Source organism: Sporobolomyces koalae, assembly GCF_050403365.1.
Source record: "Sporobolomyces koalae JCM15063 DNA, S_koalae_JCM15063T_v1_ctg37, whole genome shotgun sequence".
Lineage (NCBI taxonomy): Eukaryota > Fungi > Basidiomycota > Microbotryomycetes > Sporidiobolales > Sporidiobolaceae > Sporobolomyces > Sporobolomyces koalae.
Genome location: NW_027481734.1, coordinates 64581 through 79918, shown reverse-complemented (window position 1 = coordinate 79918; position 15338 = coordinate 64581). Strand labels below are relative to the sequence as shown.

Below are 15338 nucleotides of genomic sequence, written 5' to 3'. Positions count from 1 at the left end.
TGCGTGACGAAGCTGTACCGTGCGCATACAAATACAGGAGAGTCCAAAATAGAAGGAGGGAAGTAGATCAAACAAGCACAAGAAGGGTGAGGGGGAGTCGGGGGTGTAGAAGAGTGAGAGAGAATAAACAACGACTGAAATGCGATCAAGAGCAGGGAAGAAAGGCGATAGAAGAAAGACCTCTTGTCGAAGAGAAAGAACGAAGGATGTAGCAGGCGAGGGGATAGGAGGATCTTGGCTCCTTTCCTCTAAGGGGAAGCTGACAGAAGGGGAACAAAGAGTTGCCCCGTCGTCTATGCGGAAGCCTTGGCCTTCTTCGCTTCCTTCTTCGCTTTCTTCTCGGCCTTTAATCGCTTCTTCTCGGCTTCGTCGACCGGTGCGTCCTCGGTTTCTTCTGCCTTCTTCTCCTTCTTGGACTTTTTCTTCGGGGTGTCCTCAGCAGCAGTCTCGTCGGCAGCGAGACTCTTTCGCTTTTTCTTCTTGTCCTTCTTTTCCTTCTTCTCGTCAGCCTCCTCGTCGAGGTCCATCTTCGCCTCTACCGGCGCTGCGCCCTCGTTGGCCTCTGCCACTTCAGCCTTGTACGCATCGAGAGCCTTCTTCATCGCATCGGCGTTTTTCTACCGAGTTCACAAGGCGCAGACAGGATCAGTCACCAGAGTCAAATTTAGACTGAGGCAACAAAGGGGAAAAACGCACGGTAGGGTTCGATCCAGATTCGTAGAACGATAGTCGCTCCTCAACTTGGTTGCGCAGGACCTCTCCAAACTTGGTCGAAGGAGTGCTATGAAAGAGGCACATGAGTTCGAAATTGATTCTCGACTTCGCAGAAACGACGACGGAGGGACAGAAACGCACTCGGCAAAGCAATCGATACGACTCGCGATCGAGCACTTATTCGCGAGGAACCTCGAGATCCGTCCCTTGTTCTTCGTGCCAGCGCGTCCAATGAAGGTCGAGTGGTAGATCAAACCATACTTGGGCGTGTTTCCCTTGGTCTTGAGGGCCCTGAAGAGAGCCTTTTCGGCACCGAGGATCTGGACGGTTGACGCGGGGTACTTGGACAGGTTCGTGAGGGATCCAGCGTGCGAGATGAGGCGGGCTCCGACGGTGTCACCAATGAGCGACGCGAGGTTCGGCGCGACGACGCCCATCTTGTCCGAGAGGTACTTTTGGAGCGACTTGCGGTAGTCGTACAGGTGGATGACACGGGTGGCAAAGTTCTTGATGTTGATGTGGTCGACGGGCGAGATGTCGGTACCCATCGACGCGCGCGAGGCGTCGAGGATGTTGCGCGCGAGGACATCGTTGTCGCCGAGGAGTTCGGTAAGGGGTTCGAGGATCTCCTCGGTCAATTGCGACTTGTCGCCGAGCAAGTGGATGACCTTGGCGTATTGGTAGTTGTCCGGCACGATGCGGACGAGCTCGGGGAAGTGCCATCCGTACCATTCGCGCACACGCATCGCGAACGTGTTGACGTCCTTGTCGAGCTGGTCGAGGAGGGCGATCGCCTGGATGATCATGTTGTCGGATCGGTTGACGTTGAACTTGACCTTGGCGCGCGAGTAGGCGTGTCCGAGTCCGAGTTGGGAGCGCTTCGTGTCGCCGTCCTCGAGGCCAGCGAGGAGCTTCTCCTGGTGGAGACGGATGCCTCGCAACAGCTCGAGTGCGCGGTCGGACGCGTCGCAGTCAATGTTGAGGGTCGCCTTGATCGACGACGCGAGGCCTCGCTCTTCCACACCGAGAACGACTCCCGGCTTCTTGGCGAGGTTGAGTTCGAGGAGGCCGTGAAGGAACTCGTGCACGACACCTGCCAGACGACCGCATCCGCATCAGTCCTGCTCGTCGCTGTAACCCTGTACCCTGCAGCCCCGCTTCGTTTGCCCTGTCTCGCCGGCGTGCGCGAGGCCTTGCAAGTCGGAACCTCGCTGCGCCGCCTTCCCAACCTCGACTCGGGGAGAATCGACATGGCTCACCTTCAGAGACATCGTTCGCAACCTCGAGCGCGTGGGCTGCATCCTGGAACGGGACGAACGAGACGAGCTTGACGAGTTTGCCAAACTTTGCGACGTCGTCAATCGAGTCCTGCGCCGTCTTGACGTTCTTGCCAATCTCCTCGGCAAACTCGGACGAGAAGAGCGCGAGACCGGTAGCGCATTCGAACAGGAGCTGTGAGCCGCGCGAGGGGGGAGCGAGGGGACAAGGGCGGTGAGCGGAAAAACGCTCGTGAGTGATCGCTCGACCACGGGGGCTGGGGGAGCACGGCGACGGCGACTTACATGAGTAGCCATGTTGCAGTAGACTCTGGCGGGTGCGGCCGGGTCCTGCTCACTGCGCTGGACGAGGCTGTCTTGCCAGAAGGTGGGAACTCGAACGTTCAGAAACTTTTTTTCTCTCAAGTCAGACATCCGCTCGCTACGTCCTCTCTCTGGCCGAGTCGGAATAGCAGGATCTGCTTTGTGTTCACGTCAGACTGCTATATCGCGTGTTGACTGGGTTACTTTGAAAATGTGACGAGATCTTCTGATTGCGCTGCATCTCCGGCCGAAGGGAACCAATTGCACCAATTCGTCTCCGCGTGCGCCTCGTGGTCTGCTTCCTGGTCGATCTTGCTCTCGGTGCGAGCACATGTCGGACTCTGGAACGACGCCTGCTCCCGACGCGGTCGAGGACCCGTCTGCGTCGTCGTCCTCGCTGCCCCACGTCGATCAGGGTCCCGCCGACTCGCTCGACTCGCCTGCAGATCTAACAGAAGCATCTTCTAGTCACAATCCTGCGTCAGAAGACGTCAACGAACCCACAGAGGGCGAAACGGCACAATCCGAACTCGGTGAACGCGTTACATTCACGGCGCAAGCCAGCGATTCCGACGCGATGCAACATTCGCCAGACCTCGAGACCAGCATTGATCACCCGTCCGAATCCAGGGCGGACGCGACTGCCACGCAGGATGCCGTCGTACAGCCGGGAGCGGTGCATCGAGACGAGCACTCCACGTTGGCTCAGGACAGCACGCAGCAAGATGCTGAAGGTTTCGAAGACGTCAACCTCTCGAGAGCTGCCTCTGCTGCGCCACCCGAAGACGACGCCGCAGCGCACGAGCCGCGAGCCGAAGACAGACCCGAATCCGAGCCGACCGAAGCATTGACTGCGGATGCATCTTCGACAACCGAACCCGTCGAAACCAACCCTGCAACAACTCCTACCTCTCCGGCATTGACCTCTTCTGGTCCATCGATTGCCGCGCCGGCGCCGGTTACGAGCCATCCTGCGACGCCCTCCATCACTTCTCCCCAAGCCGAATCTCAACCTTCGAATCGCAGAGAATCCCAAGCCTCGATCGCAACCGTGTCGGCACCAGGCTCGACACATCTCGTTAGCGGAATCCTGATCGTATCGTCGCTCGAATCGATTGCAGCGACTAAAGAGGCCAAGAAATCGAAACCTCTCAAGGATGCCGTTGATCAGGCGCTCGACGTGATCAAGAACGGATCGCCGTCAACGCCCGCCGGTGCAACGACTGCCACGGTCAATCCTCACTTGGTCTTCTTGCCGTTGCGCTTGGCATGTGAAACGAAATCACTCCCGCTCATGATCACCGCGCTCGATTGCATTGGCAAACTTGTCTCGTACGACTTCTTCGTCGACGACAAGTCGGCACTCGAGCGCTCATTGATGCCCGATACGACCCTCCGAGATGACGACAACGAGTCGGTCATCGGTGGGGCCACGACGAGTATCGAGCACCTTCCACTCGCAGATCAAATCACTTCGACTGTTTGTGACTGCTTCTCCCCCTCGCCGGCAGGAACTGCTGCTTCGACTTCGACCTCGTCGTCCTCGTCTTCGATCGCGTCGCAACCGACCACACCGCACGACACGCTGCTCCTGCGACTCTTGTCCTGCCTACTGTCGCTGATCCTGTCGTCGTCGTTGCCGGTGCATCAATCGGCGCTCCTCAAGGCCGTCCGAACCGTCTACAATGTGTTCTTGCTCGGCCGTGCCGGTACCGTACAAACGGTCGCGCAGGCGACTTTGGGCCAGATCGTCGGCGGCGTGTTCGGTCGGGTCAAACTGGGCATTCCGAAAGAGATTCTCGAAGCAGCGGATGTCGGTCTCGGAGTCGAGGGCGTCGCGATGACCAGAAGCGCGAGCCGAACCGACCTCGCGAGCGTCAGGGAGGAGGAGCGAGTTGAGCCGACAGAGACAGAGAACGAGAAAGGAGAAGAATCCCAGAGCGCAGAGGTACAGGGAGACGGGATTGCAGCCTCAGCGGATGCCGATGCGAATGCTCCGCAGGGAGAAGCGAACGACACAACCGAGCAGAATGGCGCAGCATCAGAGCAAGGTTCGGTCGCGACACCGAGAGTTTCAATTTCGCAAGAGGATGAGAAACCCAAGATAGGCGCAGGAGAGAAGATCACCACGTACGTTCCGTCGACTTGCATGCCCCTGCCGACGGCATACTGATTATGTTGTTGAGCGCAAAGGGAGAACTTGGCGAAACTAAACGGCAATGGAGGACCCGCGGCGGCGACCGCACAACCAGTACAATCCATCTCCACGAACGATTTGTACATCAAGGACGCGTTCCTCGTGTTCCGGGCCCTGTGTAAGCTTTCGATGAAGCCGCTCGGCGCTGAAAGGTATGCCAAATTCCATGGCACTGTCAAGTCTTCCGTGCGGGTCTGATCTGATGAACCTGCATCCGCAGTGAACGAGACCTCAAATCACCGGCAATGCGATCAAAGCTTCTCTCCCTGCATCTCGTCCTGACTGTCCTTCACAACCACATGTCCCTCTTTGTCGACCCCAACATCGCGATCGTGTCTTCGACTTCGCGCGATCGCACGCCTTTCCTCACCGCGACGAAACAGTACCTCTTGCTCGCCCTATCTCGGAATGCTGTGTCGCCGGTCATCCAAGTTTTCGAGCTCTCATGCGAGATTTTCAGTCGTATGCTGAGTGGAATGCGGCAGAAGCTCAAGAAGGAGATTGAAGTGCTGCTCAATGAGATCTTCCTACCGATCCTCGAGATGCGCACCTCGACTGTCCGACAGAAGAGTTTGCTGCTCGCCGCATTCGCTCGTCTAGCCCAGGACCCTCAGGCATTGGTCGACATTTACCTCAACTACGATTGCGATCGCTCTTCGCTCGACAACATCTACGAGCGATTGCTCAACGTCGTTTCGAAGCTCGGAACGACCCATTTCCCTCCGACGAACGAACGGCCCGGTCCTCCCGTTGTATCGGCCCTCTCGACCGCAGCTTCACCGTTCCCGCTCGCGGCCACCTCGCTGTACGACTCTTCAAGGTTTGCCGACCCGCACTTTGTCGGGCAACCTGCCGAAGCTCACCTCAAGCGACAGTCTCTCGAGTGCCTGGTTGAAGTGCTCAAATCGCTCGTGTCGTGGGCTGGCCGGGGCTCCGTACCTGCCGCTGCGGCGGCTACTGCAGCTGGACTGGTTCCCTCAACCTCTATGACGTCTTTGACCGGATCGACCCGACCGAGCATGTCGGCGGACGACCGACGCACAAGCGAGACGGACATTCATTCGGTCTCGACAGCCCCGACGTCGAACGGCACTCACGCTCATGTGGATCGAAGGAACACCTCGGGAACGAACACTCCGGATGTCGTGCCTAGCGACGATCCATCGAGGTTTGAGAATGCGAAGCAGCGCAAGACGACTCTGCTCGAAGGTATCAAAAAATTCAACTTCAAGCCGAAGCGGGTGAGTGCCTCTCAGCGATCCTTGATCTCGATGTTGATGCTACAAACCTGACCTCCTGTTATCGCTTCCAAGGGTGTGGCATTCTTGATCGAGACTGGATTCATCAGGAGCAAGGAACCAAAGGATATCGCTCGATTCCTTCTCAACGCTGATGGTCTCGACAAGGCGCAAATCGGAGAGTTCCTCGGTGAAGGGTGAGCAAAACGCAGACAGTGCCCAAATGGGTTCCATCGAACGCCAGCTGATCTGATTCTGTCTGACCCGCAGTGACGCCGAGAACATCGCTGCGATGCACGCCTTTGTGGACTACATGGACTTCAACCAGATGAAGTTCGTTGATGCCCTGCGCATGTTCCTCCAATCGTTCCGCCTGCCCGGAGAGGCCCAGAAGATCGATCGATACATGCTCAAGTTTGCCGAACGCTACACGGCTGGCAACCCTGGCGTGTTCGCAAACGCCGACACTGCCTACATCCTCGCATTTTCGGTCATCCTCCTCAACACGGACGCCCACAACCCTCAAGTCAAGAAACCGATGTCGAAAACCGAATTTATCAAGAACAACCGCGGTATCGACGACGGCAAGGACCTCGATGAGGCTCTGCTGAGCGGCATCTACGACGAGATCAACGCGAACGAGATCAGGATGAAAGACGAGGTTGAGGCGGCTGGGCCTCAAGTCGCGGCTGGTACCGGAATCGCGAACGCGCTTGCCACCGTTGGACGTGACCTGCAGCGTGAAGCGTACGTGTGGCAGTCGGAGAGCATGGTGAACAAAACCGAGGTAAGATCGGTTTCTCCATCGGGACCGTCAATTGACGAGTGACTGACCCGGGATCGCCTTCGAGTAGAACTTGTTCCGAACCCTCGTTCGCGGCCAACGTCGGGGTGCTGGCCGCGCAACCGAGGAGTACTACTCTGCCTTCCACTTTGAGCACGTCAAACCCATGTTCGAAGTCGCGTGGATGCCGATCCTCGCCGGGATCTCGGGACCTTTGCAAGATTCGGATGACATCGACCTGATCAAGCTCTCGCTTGAAGGGTTCAAGCAAGCAATCAAGATTGTATGCCTGTTCGACCTCGAGCTCGAACGAAACGCGTTCGTGACTACGCTCGCCAAGTTCACATTCCTGAACAACTTTGGCGAGATGAAACCGAAGAATGTCGAAGCGATCAAAACTCTTCTGGATGTGGCCATGGTCGATGGGAACTACCTCAAGGGATCCTGGAGAGAGGTGTTGACGTGCGTCAGTCAGCTCGAGCGCTTCCAACTGATCGCGCAAGGTGTCGACTCGCAAAGCGTGCCCGAACTCGGTCGCAAGCCGTGAGTGCCCATCTATTAGGTCGACAATCCTAATAAAATTGACCCACCTCGAGCATTCTTCCAGATCATCGAATGGTCGCAATCGACGTTCGACGGTCTCGGCTCGGAAAACGAACCGACCGACGGACGAAGTTGCTCAGGAAACTCGGTCGCAGCACATCACGATTACGGCAGATATGATCTTCTCGTCGACGCCGAATCTTTCCGGAGTGAGTCGGCCGAACCGCTGTATAGAGCTTACTCTCATGTACTGACTAAGAACTGCATCTGAGCAGACTGCGATCGTCGATTTTGTACAAGCTCTCAGTGATGTCTCGTGGGAGGAGATCCAGGCATCGGGCCTTGCAGAACAACCGCGTGTGTTCTGTCTTCAGAAGCTGGTCGAAATTTGCTACTACAACATGAACCGTATCCGTCTCGAATGGTCGAACATGTGGACCATTATCGGCGAGCATTTCAACCAGGTCGGCCATGTTTTTCGGCCTTAAACCCACGTATCGCCTCCACTCACATGTTTCTGTCTTCGCACAGGTTACTTGTCACACAAATGCCAAGGTCTCCTTCCTCGCTCTCGACTCGCTCCGTCAGCTCGCGATGCGTTTCCTTGAGAAGGAAGAGCTTGCCAACTTCAAGTTCCAGAAGGACTTCCTCAAGCCATTCGAATACGCTATGGTGCACAACAACCATGCGGACGCCCGAGACATGGTCCTCCAGTGTTTGCATCAGATGATCCAGGCTCGCGTGCAGAACCTACGTTCGGGATGGAGGACAATGTTCGGCGTGTTTGCCGCCGCTGCCAAGATTCCCAGCGAGAGGATTGCAGTACAATCGTTCGAGATCGTGCAGCGGGTCAATCAGGAGCACTTCGCCCAGATCGTCGAGTATGGATCGTTCGCGGACTTGACGGTCTGCATCACCGACTTTTGCAAGAGCAACAAGTTTCAGCGGGTGTCTTTGCAGGCCATCGAGCTCCTCAAATCGTTGATTCCGATGATGCTCAGCTGTCCGCAATGCCCTCTCTCGCAAGCGCAACCTCCAGCCGAGGCGACCGCTATCGACGATCCTATGATCAAGTTCTGGTTCCCGGTTTTGTTCGGTTTCTACGACGTGATCATGAACGGCGAAGATCTCGAGGTTCGCAAGCGGTGAGCTCAATCTGTCCTAGCCTGTCGTTATCCCTGGGTGGGACGAAGCTGACGAATATCGAGCGCTTTCGTCCTAGCTCGCTGGATTATCTCTTCGACACGCTCAAGAAGCACGGACAGACCTTCCCGGAAGACTTCTGGAACACGGTGTGCAAGGAAGTCCTCTTCCCCATCTTCGCCGTACTTAGATCCCGATCGGATGTGTCTCGCTTCTCGACGCACGAAGACATGAGCGTGTGGCTCTCGACGACCATGATTCAAGCTTTGAGGAATCTCGTCGATCTGTTCACCTTCTACTTTGATGTATTGGCGCGGCTGCTCGACAAGCTGCTCGATCTTCTGTGCGAGTGCATCTGTCAGGGTAGGCCTGATCGTCCGCGGGATCTCGGACACCGGACAACAATGCTGATCAAGAACCCCTGCTATCGCAGAGAACGACACTCTTGCCCGGATAGGAACTTCGTGTCTCCAACAACTGCTCGAGAACAACGTCAACAAGCTCTCTCCTGAACGATGGGAGCGAATCGTATCGACTTTTGTACAACTCTTCAAAACTACGACCGCCTACCAACTGTTTGATCCGACGCTCCTTCTACCGTCCGGCGAAGACTCGCCAGCGGTCGAAGCGCCACCTTCGAACGGCTTCGTCGCGCCTACACCGCTGTCTCCGACTCCAGAATCTGCCGACGCTGAACCTGCAGTGGCTAGCCAGCAACCTCGCAAAGCGGTTGCGCCTGCGGATCGCAAGCGCATCTTCCGTCAGATCATCGTCAAATGCGTTCTCCAACTACTCCTGATCGAGACGACCCACGAGCTCCTGCAGAACGAGGGTGTGTATACGACGATCCCGCCAAGCGAGCTCCTGCGGCTCATGTCGGCGTTGGACGACTCGTACCGATTCGCGCGCAAATTCAACGCCGACAAGGACTTGCGGATGGCACTGTGGAAGGTGGGCTTCATGCGCGACCTGCCGAACTTGCTCCGCCAAGAGTCGACGAGTGCCGCAACGCTTGTCAACGTGCTCCTGCGGATGTATGGAGACACGCAACCTGAAGCTCTGCAAAAACGAGCCGAAGTTGTCGACGTGTTTGCGCCGTGAGCTAGCCCTTCACCTCGTGTCCAATTGGGTTCGTGCTGACATGGCTTTCTCATGGCAGACTCGGCCTCGATGTCCTTGCAAACTACGTTTCCCTCAACCCAGAGACGCAAGCGCGAAATATCGCCGCCTGGACGCCTGTCTGCACCGAGATTCTGCAAGGGTTCTGCCGGTTCGAGGAAGAGCCTGTAAGTCGAATCTGTGCGAGCACGATCACCAAGCCAAAGCGCTGACGAGTTCACGACTCTGTTGTGTCGACAGTTCAAAGCGCAGCTGACTCGACTGTATCCTCTCGTGACGAACACACTTGTGCGAGAAGGAATGGACCCGACACTGCGGAGCGCGGTTAGAGAAGTGTTTGTTCGGGTCGGTCAGGTTGCACTCGGACTCTAGAAGGAATCGCTGGTTCTGTTTTTGTACTCTGTTATACGTCGCCGTTCCGTTCTTGGCGCAATCGCACAAAGTCTCAACATACGGAAAGACTAGAAGAAAATAGGATCTGGATCTGCGGAGGTTTCGGCGTGACGGCGGGGCATCCGGATTCCGAATAACGAGATCCATACTGTCTGCCCGCTCTCCTCGCTGTTCGCGACCGCCATGAACGGGGCTACCAGACACCGCAGCGCCTCTGCAGACTCTCACGATCAGGTATGCGCCTGTCCCAGCGCATCTCCCTCACTCAGTTTGATCGATTCAAATCTAATCTTTCGGGAATCGATCGCAGTTTGGCGATTCCGACATTGAACACGACGATGCCGCCGCATCGCAGCCCGGGCCGAGCAGGCGGAAAGGGAAGGGCAAGGCACCAAAGTGAGCGCACCCTTCCTCCTGTGTAGTCGCCGGACTTTCATGAAAGATGACTGAGATGAGGCAGCTGACCCGACGGCGACTCCTCGTTCCATCAGAGAGACCGACAGGAAGGCTCAGAACAGAATCGCTCAGCGCGAGTTCCGCCAGGTTAGTCAAGCCTGACTCCGTCGCGCTCCGTCCTCCCAACCTTGGTCTGGCTCTGACGCCTGATTCCGCTCGTCTTTGCTAGCGCAAACAAGCGTACATCAAAGAACTTGAAGCCAAGGTGAAGCTGTATGAGCTCGGGAGAGACGAGCAAATCGACCGCTTGAACGAGGCCCTCCAGACCCTGCTCGATGACAACGACCAACTGCGACAGCTGCTGGCAGCTCTCGGTGGTTTCATTGTCAGTCTCTGGCCTCTCTTTTTGACATGCTTTGCTACAGGCTGACGCTGATCCGGACAGGGCGAAGGTCTTGGGGGCGCGCTTCCTAAATTGCGTACGACCTTATCAGGTGTGCTTGTCAATCCTCTCAATTTGGACATACGGGAGCTGCACTGATATACGTCTTCTCGATGTCAGAATTTGAGAAACTTGTTTCCCGCTCTCAGATCGACAATGCAACCGACGCATTGCGCCTGAGTCCGAACCTCGCAACCTCCGCAAAAAATCCCTCGAATCACCAGAATCGTGCTACACCAAGGCCAAGCAGAGGCGTTTCTACTATACAAGCGGATTACCCGACAGAAGCGAGCGCGGCTCTGCTATCACAGCCTGGCCCGTCCAATTATGCCTCCCTCCCGGCCACGACAGCTATACCAATATCCGCCGCGCCGCCACTGCACTCTACATTGGGATCGTCAGCGCATCCAGGCTCCTCCGCTGTGGGCCCCGATCCATACTACGCTCTACCGCCGGTCTCTGCACCGCCCTCGTATGCGAATCCGCTACCCCCGCCAACCGGCTGTGGTCTGGTTGATTCACCACCTCGGGGTGAAGGGGACCGCTTTGGAACGGATGTGGACGTTGATTTCGGGCGATGGTTCTTGAACCAGATCGAGCTCGGCAATCACGATGTTGCCGAAGAAGGATTGATTCGACAATCCGCCCAGGTGCGCTCTCGGCACCATGCCGCTGCTCCATCGAAACCAGGTCGAGCTGAAGTAAATTTATGAAACAGCCTCAGACGAGCAACGTTGTTCAAGCGCTACAGCTCATCGCGTATCACATGAAGAGCAAGCGGGATTGTGAGTTTGTGCAACGTTTGACATCCAACCTGCAGGAGCTAATACGCGTGGTACGTATTCGTAGATCCCGACTATATCTTACCACCGAGTCTGCGAGAGACAGCCACGCAGACGCTCGTACCCCATTCCGCCGTGTTTGACGGCATCATCTTCCCGTCGTTGCGGGATCGACTCATCCTGCTCAAGGATCAGTACCCGATTGCGGAACTGACGCAAGATCTGATTCGAGCGATCAGGATTCACGGCAACGATCTCTTGTTGGCCGAGAATTGGGAACTCTCGGAAGAATTCCTGAAAAAGTACTGGTGAGTCCTCGAGCGCCTCGCGCGTCTCCCGAGTGACCCGTATTTTCCTCGTCGGTGTGCTCAAAAGTGCGTTCTATGGGGCACGGGATGTTCCAGGTTCGTGATTGATGAGGGCGTGCTTGACATTTCGAATCGTTGGAGGCGGGAACGGCAAGAAAGCACATTGTCCATGAAGAGCATCGTACCCGACATGGACGACTGATCGTCTTTGTCTCGGAGTCGAGCGCGAGACCCCGACTTTGGATCCGTCGAGTAGCCTCAATTTCCAGTAGCTGCTTCTCTCGAATTTTGCAGTACCTTATTTTGTTGTTGTTGTTCGTGCCATTGAAACTGCCTCAACCCCTCTCTATCATAGAGTCGCCTCTTGCTCTGTGGCAGCGACACGCTATGTGGGGAAAGGGTCGCTGGTCGAAAGGCAGGCAACCGATCTACGGGTCGCGGTCCAGGTTGCGCGTCCCCCCGCGCGCCCATCGCAATCAGACCGTTTCTTTTTGACCAATTGACACCTTTTTTTCGGACTGTAGAAGCAAGGTACAGTACCGCTGATAGTCCCAGTTTCGGTAGAGAGGGGACAGTGGAGCTCCAGCGGGCTCAATGTCGACGAGCGCTTTCGGAGTTGTAGCGAAACGCAGCTCAAACTCGTCGCTGCACTGTTCGGCGTCTATGGACAGCATATTGCTCTTACTGTACTGCATTGGATGTGGGCGAGTCTCGTTTTACGGATTGGCAAAAGGGCGTGGAGGTTTACTGTAGGGAGATCCGGAGTCGCGCTGTTCCTGAGAAGAAGACTCATTTGAGTGCGCGCGCGGGCCGCGAGCTCTAGCTCGAGAAGGGTCGCAGCGGTCGCAGTTTCGGCGGGCGCTCTCCATCTCTTTCCTCTCTCTCTTTGAAGGGACCAGGCAGGCTGAGACCGTGTCGATCTAGCTGGTGTTCAGACAACGCAGAGTCGCGAGATTCGGCCGGGTTTCGAGGAAAATCCCCCCCACTCGAAATTCGATTACGACCTTCTCGACTGCTAAGTGTCTCCCCTCCCACGCTGGTTGACTCTCGGCTACGCCTCACTCGTCTCGACTCACCGCTCTCGCACCCTTGACGACGAGCGAGCTCGACTTTATACCGACTCTCAATCCGCAGTACATCCTAGAGCGACCTGCGACCAGCGCAGAGAGCGAGCGATTCATTCTAACCCGTTCCCGCATTCACGACCACTCCCCCATCTCTGGCCCCATGTGTGAGTCGATCTCGTTCCAAACACTCGCTCGGGTTGATCTCGGATATCGCGTTCGACTGGATTGGCACCCATGGCCCTGGACGAGTGCGAGGTTGAGGGTGGGAGCGAAGTGATCACAAGACGTTGCCAGCTGTCCCTCGCGCGTCTCGACGGACCTGCCATGGGAGGACGGGCCTGCTGCGAGCGTCTCGAGCATGGGTAAGGGAGACCCGAGCATCGCGCAGGGTGTAAGCGCCAGGATGCGATCACGAGGTCGATCGCACCTCTCCACTCGTCGCTCGTTGCGCTGTCTCCGTTCCCCTGTCCTTCGTCCGCGCTCTCTCTCCTCGCGGCGCCTCGCTGCCCGTCGCGACTCGCTCGATGCATTCGCAATAGCCTGTCGAGACCGATTTGACTGACGGCATGCGTTCTCTCTTGCTCCCTCCGCTCGACCTCCCTCTCTGCTTGAATCCATCCGCTGCCCTGCCGCCTGTCGCCCTCACTTTGCCCTCGCACTTCAACCTTTGCTTCGACCTGTCCGTCGGCCCGCTCACGCCTGCGTCCCCGCGCTGTCGCTCGCCCGCAACGGATTCCCACCTCGCGCATCGGCAAACTCCCCGCTCTCGCACTCGCTCTCGCTCCAACTCGAACCCGAACCGCGCGGCGCTTCCGCACCTCGCTCCCGCTTCGATCGCCTGTGTCTCGGTCCCGGTCGTGTCTGCCTCGCGCCCGTCAACGCGTTGCCCGGCGACTGTTTCCCCACGTGCACCTCTCGTGCCGACCCGCCTCGTCGCGTTCGCCCCGACCGCATCGCCTTCGTCTCCCCTCGTACACTCGACAGCCGAAGAAGCCCAGAAGCTCGTCAAGGTCATCGCCTCGCACGGCAAAACCGGCGACCAGATCGACCTCGCCTACTCGCACTCGAAAGTCGTCGGCAACGGATCGTTCGGAGTCGTCTTCTCGGCCAAGTTGGCCCCCGGGAGCCTCGGACCCGACAACGAAGGCGACGACGATGTCGCCATCAAGAAGGTGTTGCAAGACAAGCGCTTCAAGGTGAGCCCCAGCTCTCGAGAGGCTAACGAGGGCCCCGTTGCTGCCTGTGCTCACTCGCGCTTCTTCTCGCACAGAACCGTGAGCTTCAGATCATGCGAGTCGTGAAACACCCAAACGTGGTGGACCTCCGCGCCTTTTTCTACTCGAATGGCGACAAGGTGAGCCTTGCTCGACTGGCACTGCCCCTCTCCTAGAGCTCCTGCTAAAGTGTTCTTTCTTTCCCTGAAGCCCAAAAAGGACGAAGTCTACCTGAACCTCGTGCTCGAATACGTTCCCGAAACCGTGTACCGCGCTTCGCGGCACTACGCCAAGCTCAAGCAGACCATGCCGATGCACTACATCAAATTGTACATGTACCAGCTCCTGCGCTCGCTCGCGTACATTCACTCGGTCGGCATCTGTCACCGAGATATCAAGCCGCAAAACTTGCTCCTGAACCCGCCGACGGGCGTGCTCAAACTGTGCGACTTTGGAAGTGCCAAGATCCTGATCGAGGGTGAACCCAACGTGTCGTACATTTGCTCGAGGTACTACCGAGCACCCGAACTCATCTTTGGTGCGACCAACTACACGACAAACATTGGTGAGCCCCAAACCCCCCTTCGCTCGGCAGTTCAACTTGTCCCTCTAGCGCGCTACTGACCAAATGTTTCGATGACAGATGTCTGGTCCGCTGGCTGTGTCATGGCAGAGCTCATGCTCGGTCAACCGCTGTTCCCGGGAGAATCTGGGTGAGTCCTTCATTGGCCAGCGCTTGGGGAACTGCATGCAGAGCGCTGACGCATGCGACGTTTCGCAGTATCGATCAACTTGTCGAGATCATCAAGGTTCTCGGAACCCCTACGCGCGAGCAAATCAAGACTATGAACCCGAACTACATGGAACACAAGTTCCCCCAGATCAAGGTACGTCCACCCTGTTTGAGCGTCCCTGTTTTCTGATTTTCCGACATTCTGATGCCTTTTCCTGTTTGCCTGTAACAGCCTCACCCCTTCGTCAAGGTGTTCCGACCTCGCACCCCGCCCGAGGCGATCGACCTCATCTCGAAACTGCTCGAATACACCCCATCCGCGCGTCTCACCGCGATCGAAGCCATGTGCCACCCCTTCTTCGACGACCTCCGAGTACCGGACGCCCCGATGCCGACGGGCAAAGAGATGCCGCCCCTGTTCGACTTTACGCGTGAAGAGCTATCGATCCGACCCGACTTGAACCGCAAACTTGTGCCACCTCACGCCGAAGCAGCCTTGCTCGCACGAGGTATCGACTTGAACAACTTTGAACCGATCCCGCACGACCAAATGAAGATCACTCTTGATTAGCGGAGGTCTATGGTCTCATTTCGATTGCTCCTTTCGCACTCCCCGCCTTTCTCTCTTCCGAGGGTCAAGCTTGACCTATTTCTAATCATGTCTACTCTCTCTCTCTCTCTCTGT

The 15338-nt window shown here is 56.9% G+C and overlaps 4 protein-coding genes across 4 annotated transcripts; 3 read left to right on the top strand and 1 right to left on the bottom strand.

The window, feature by feature from the left end:
- Positions 1-293: 293 nt before the first annotated feature.
- NOP56 (snoRNP complex protein NOP56) lies at positions 294-2288 on the bottom strand (the record flags this gene model as incomplete). The annotated part of the gene is made up of 5 exons (XM_076680404.1): positions 294-617; positions 697-781; positions 856-1807; positions 1974-2166; positions 2277-2288. 5 exons carry the CDS (start codon positions 2286-2288, stop codon positions 294-296), a joined length of 1566 nt encoding a protein of 521 aa, XP_076532469.1.
- A 337-nt stretch (positions 2289-2625) lies between these two features.
- Positions 2626-9690, top strand: SEC7 (Arf family guanine nucleotide exchange factor SEC7; the record flags this gene model as incomplete). The annotated part of the gene is made up of 13 exons (XM_076680403.1): positions 2626-4424; positions 4488-4643; positions 4712-5732; positions 5805-5926; positions 6000-6516; positions 6584-7056; positions 7121-7265; positions 7332-7520; positions 7588-8201; positions 8279-8562; positions 8633-9296; positions 9359-9485; positions 9559-9690. 13 exons carry the CDS (start codon positions 2626-2628, stop codon positions 9688-9690), a joined length of 6243 nt encoding a protein of 2080 aa, XP_076532468.1.
- Positions 9691-9894: 204 nt separating this feature from the next.
- On the top strand, positions 9895-11841 carry JCM15063_000906 (uncharacterized protein; the record flags this gene model as incomplete). The annotated part of the gene is made up of 9 exons (XM_076680402.1): positions 9895-9945; positions 10022-10107; positions 10203-10254; positions 10337-10492; positions 10553-10601; positions 10670-11199; positions 11268-11334; positions 11399-11639; positions 11736-11841. 9 exons carry the CDS (start codon positions 9895-9897, stop codon positions 11839-11841), a joined length of 1338 nt encoding a protein of 445 aa, XP_076532467.1.
- Positions 11842-13272: 1431 nt separating this feature from the next.
- JCM15063_000905 (GSK family serine/threonine-protein kinase) lies at positions 13273-15224 on the top strand (the record flags this gene model as incomplete). Its single annotated transcript, XM_076680401.1, has 6 exons — positions 13273-13902; positions 13977-14060; positions 14131-14485; positions 14564-14633; positions 14702-14807; positions 14886-15224. 6 exons carry the CDS (start codon positions 13273-13275, stop codon positions 15222-15224), a joined length of 1584 nt encoding a protein of 527 aa, XP_076532466.1.
- Positions 15225-15338: the final 114 nt, after the last annotated feature.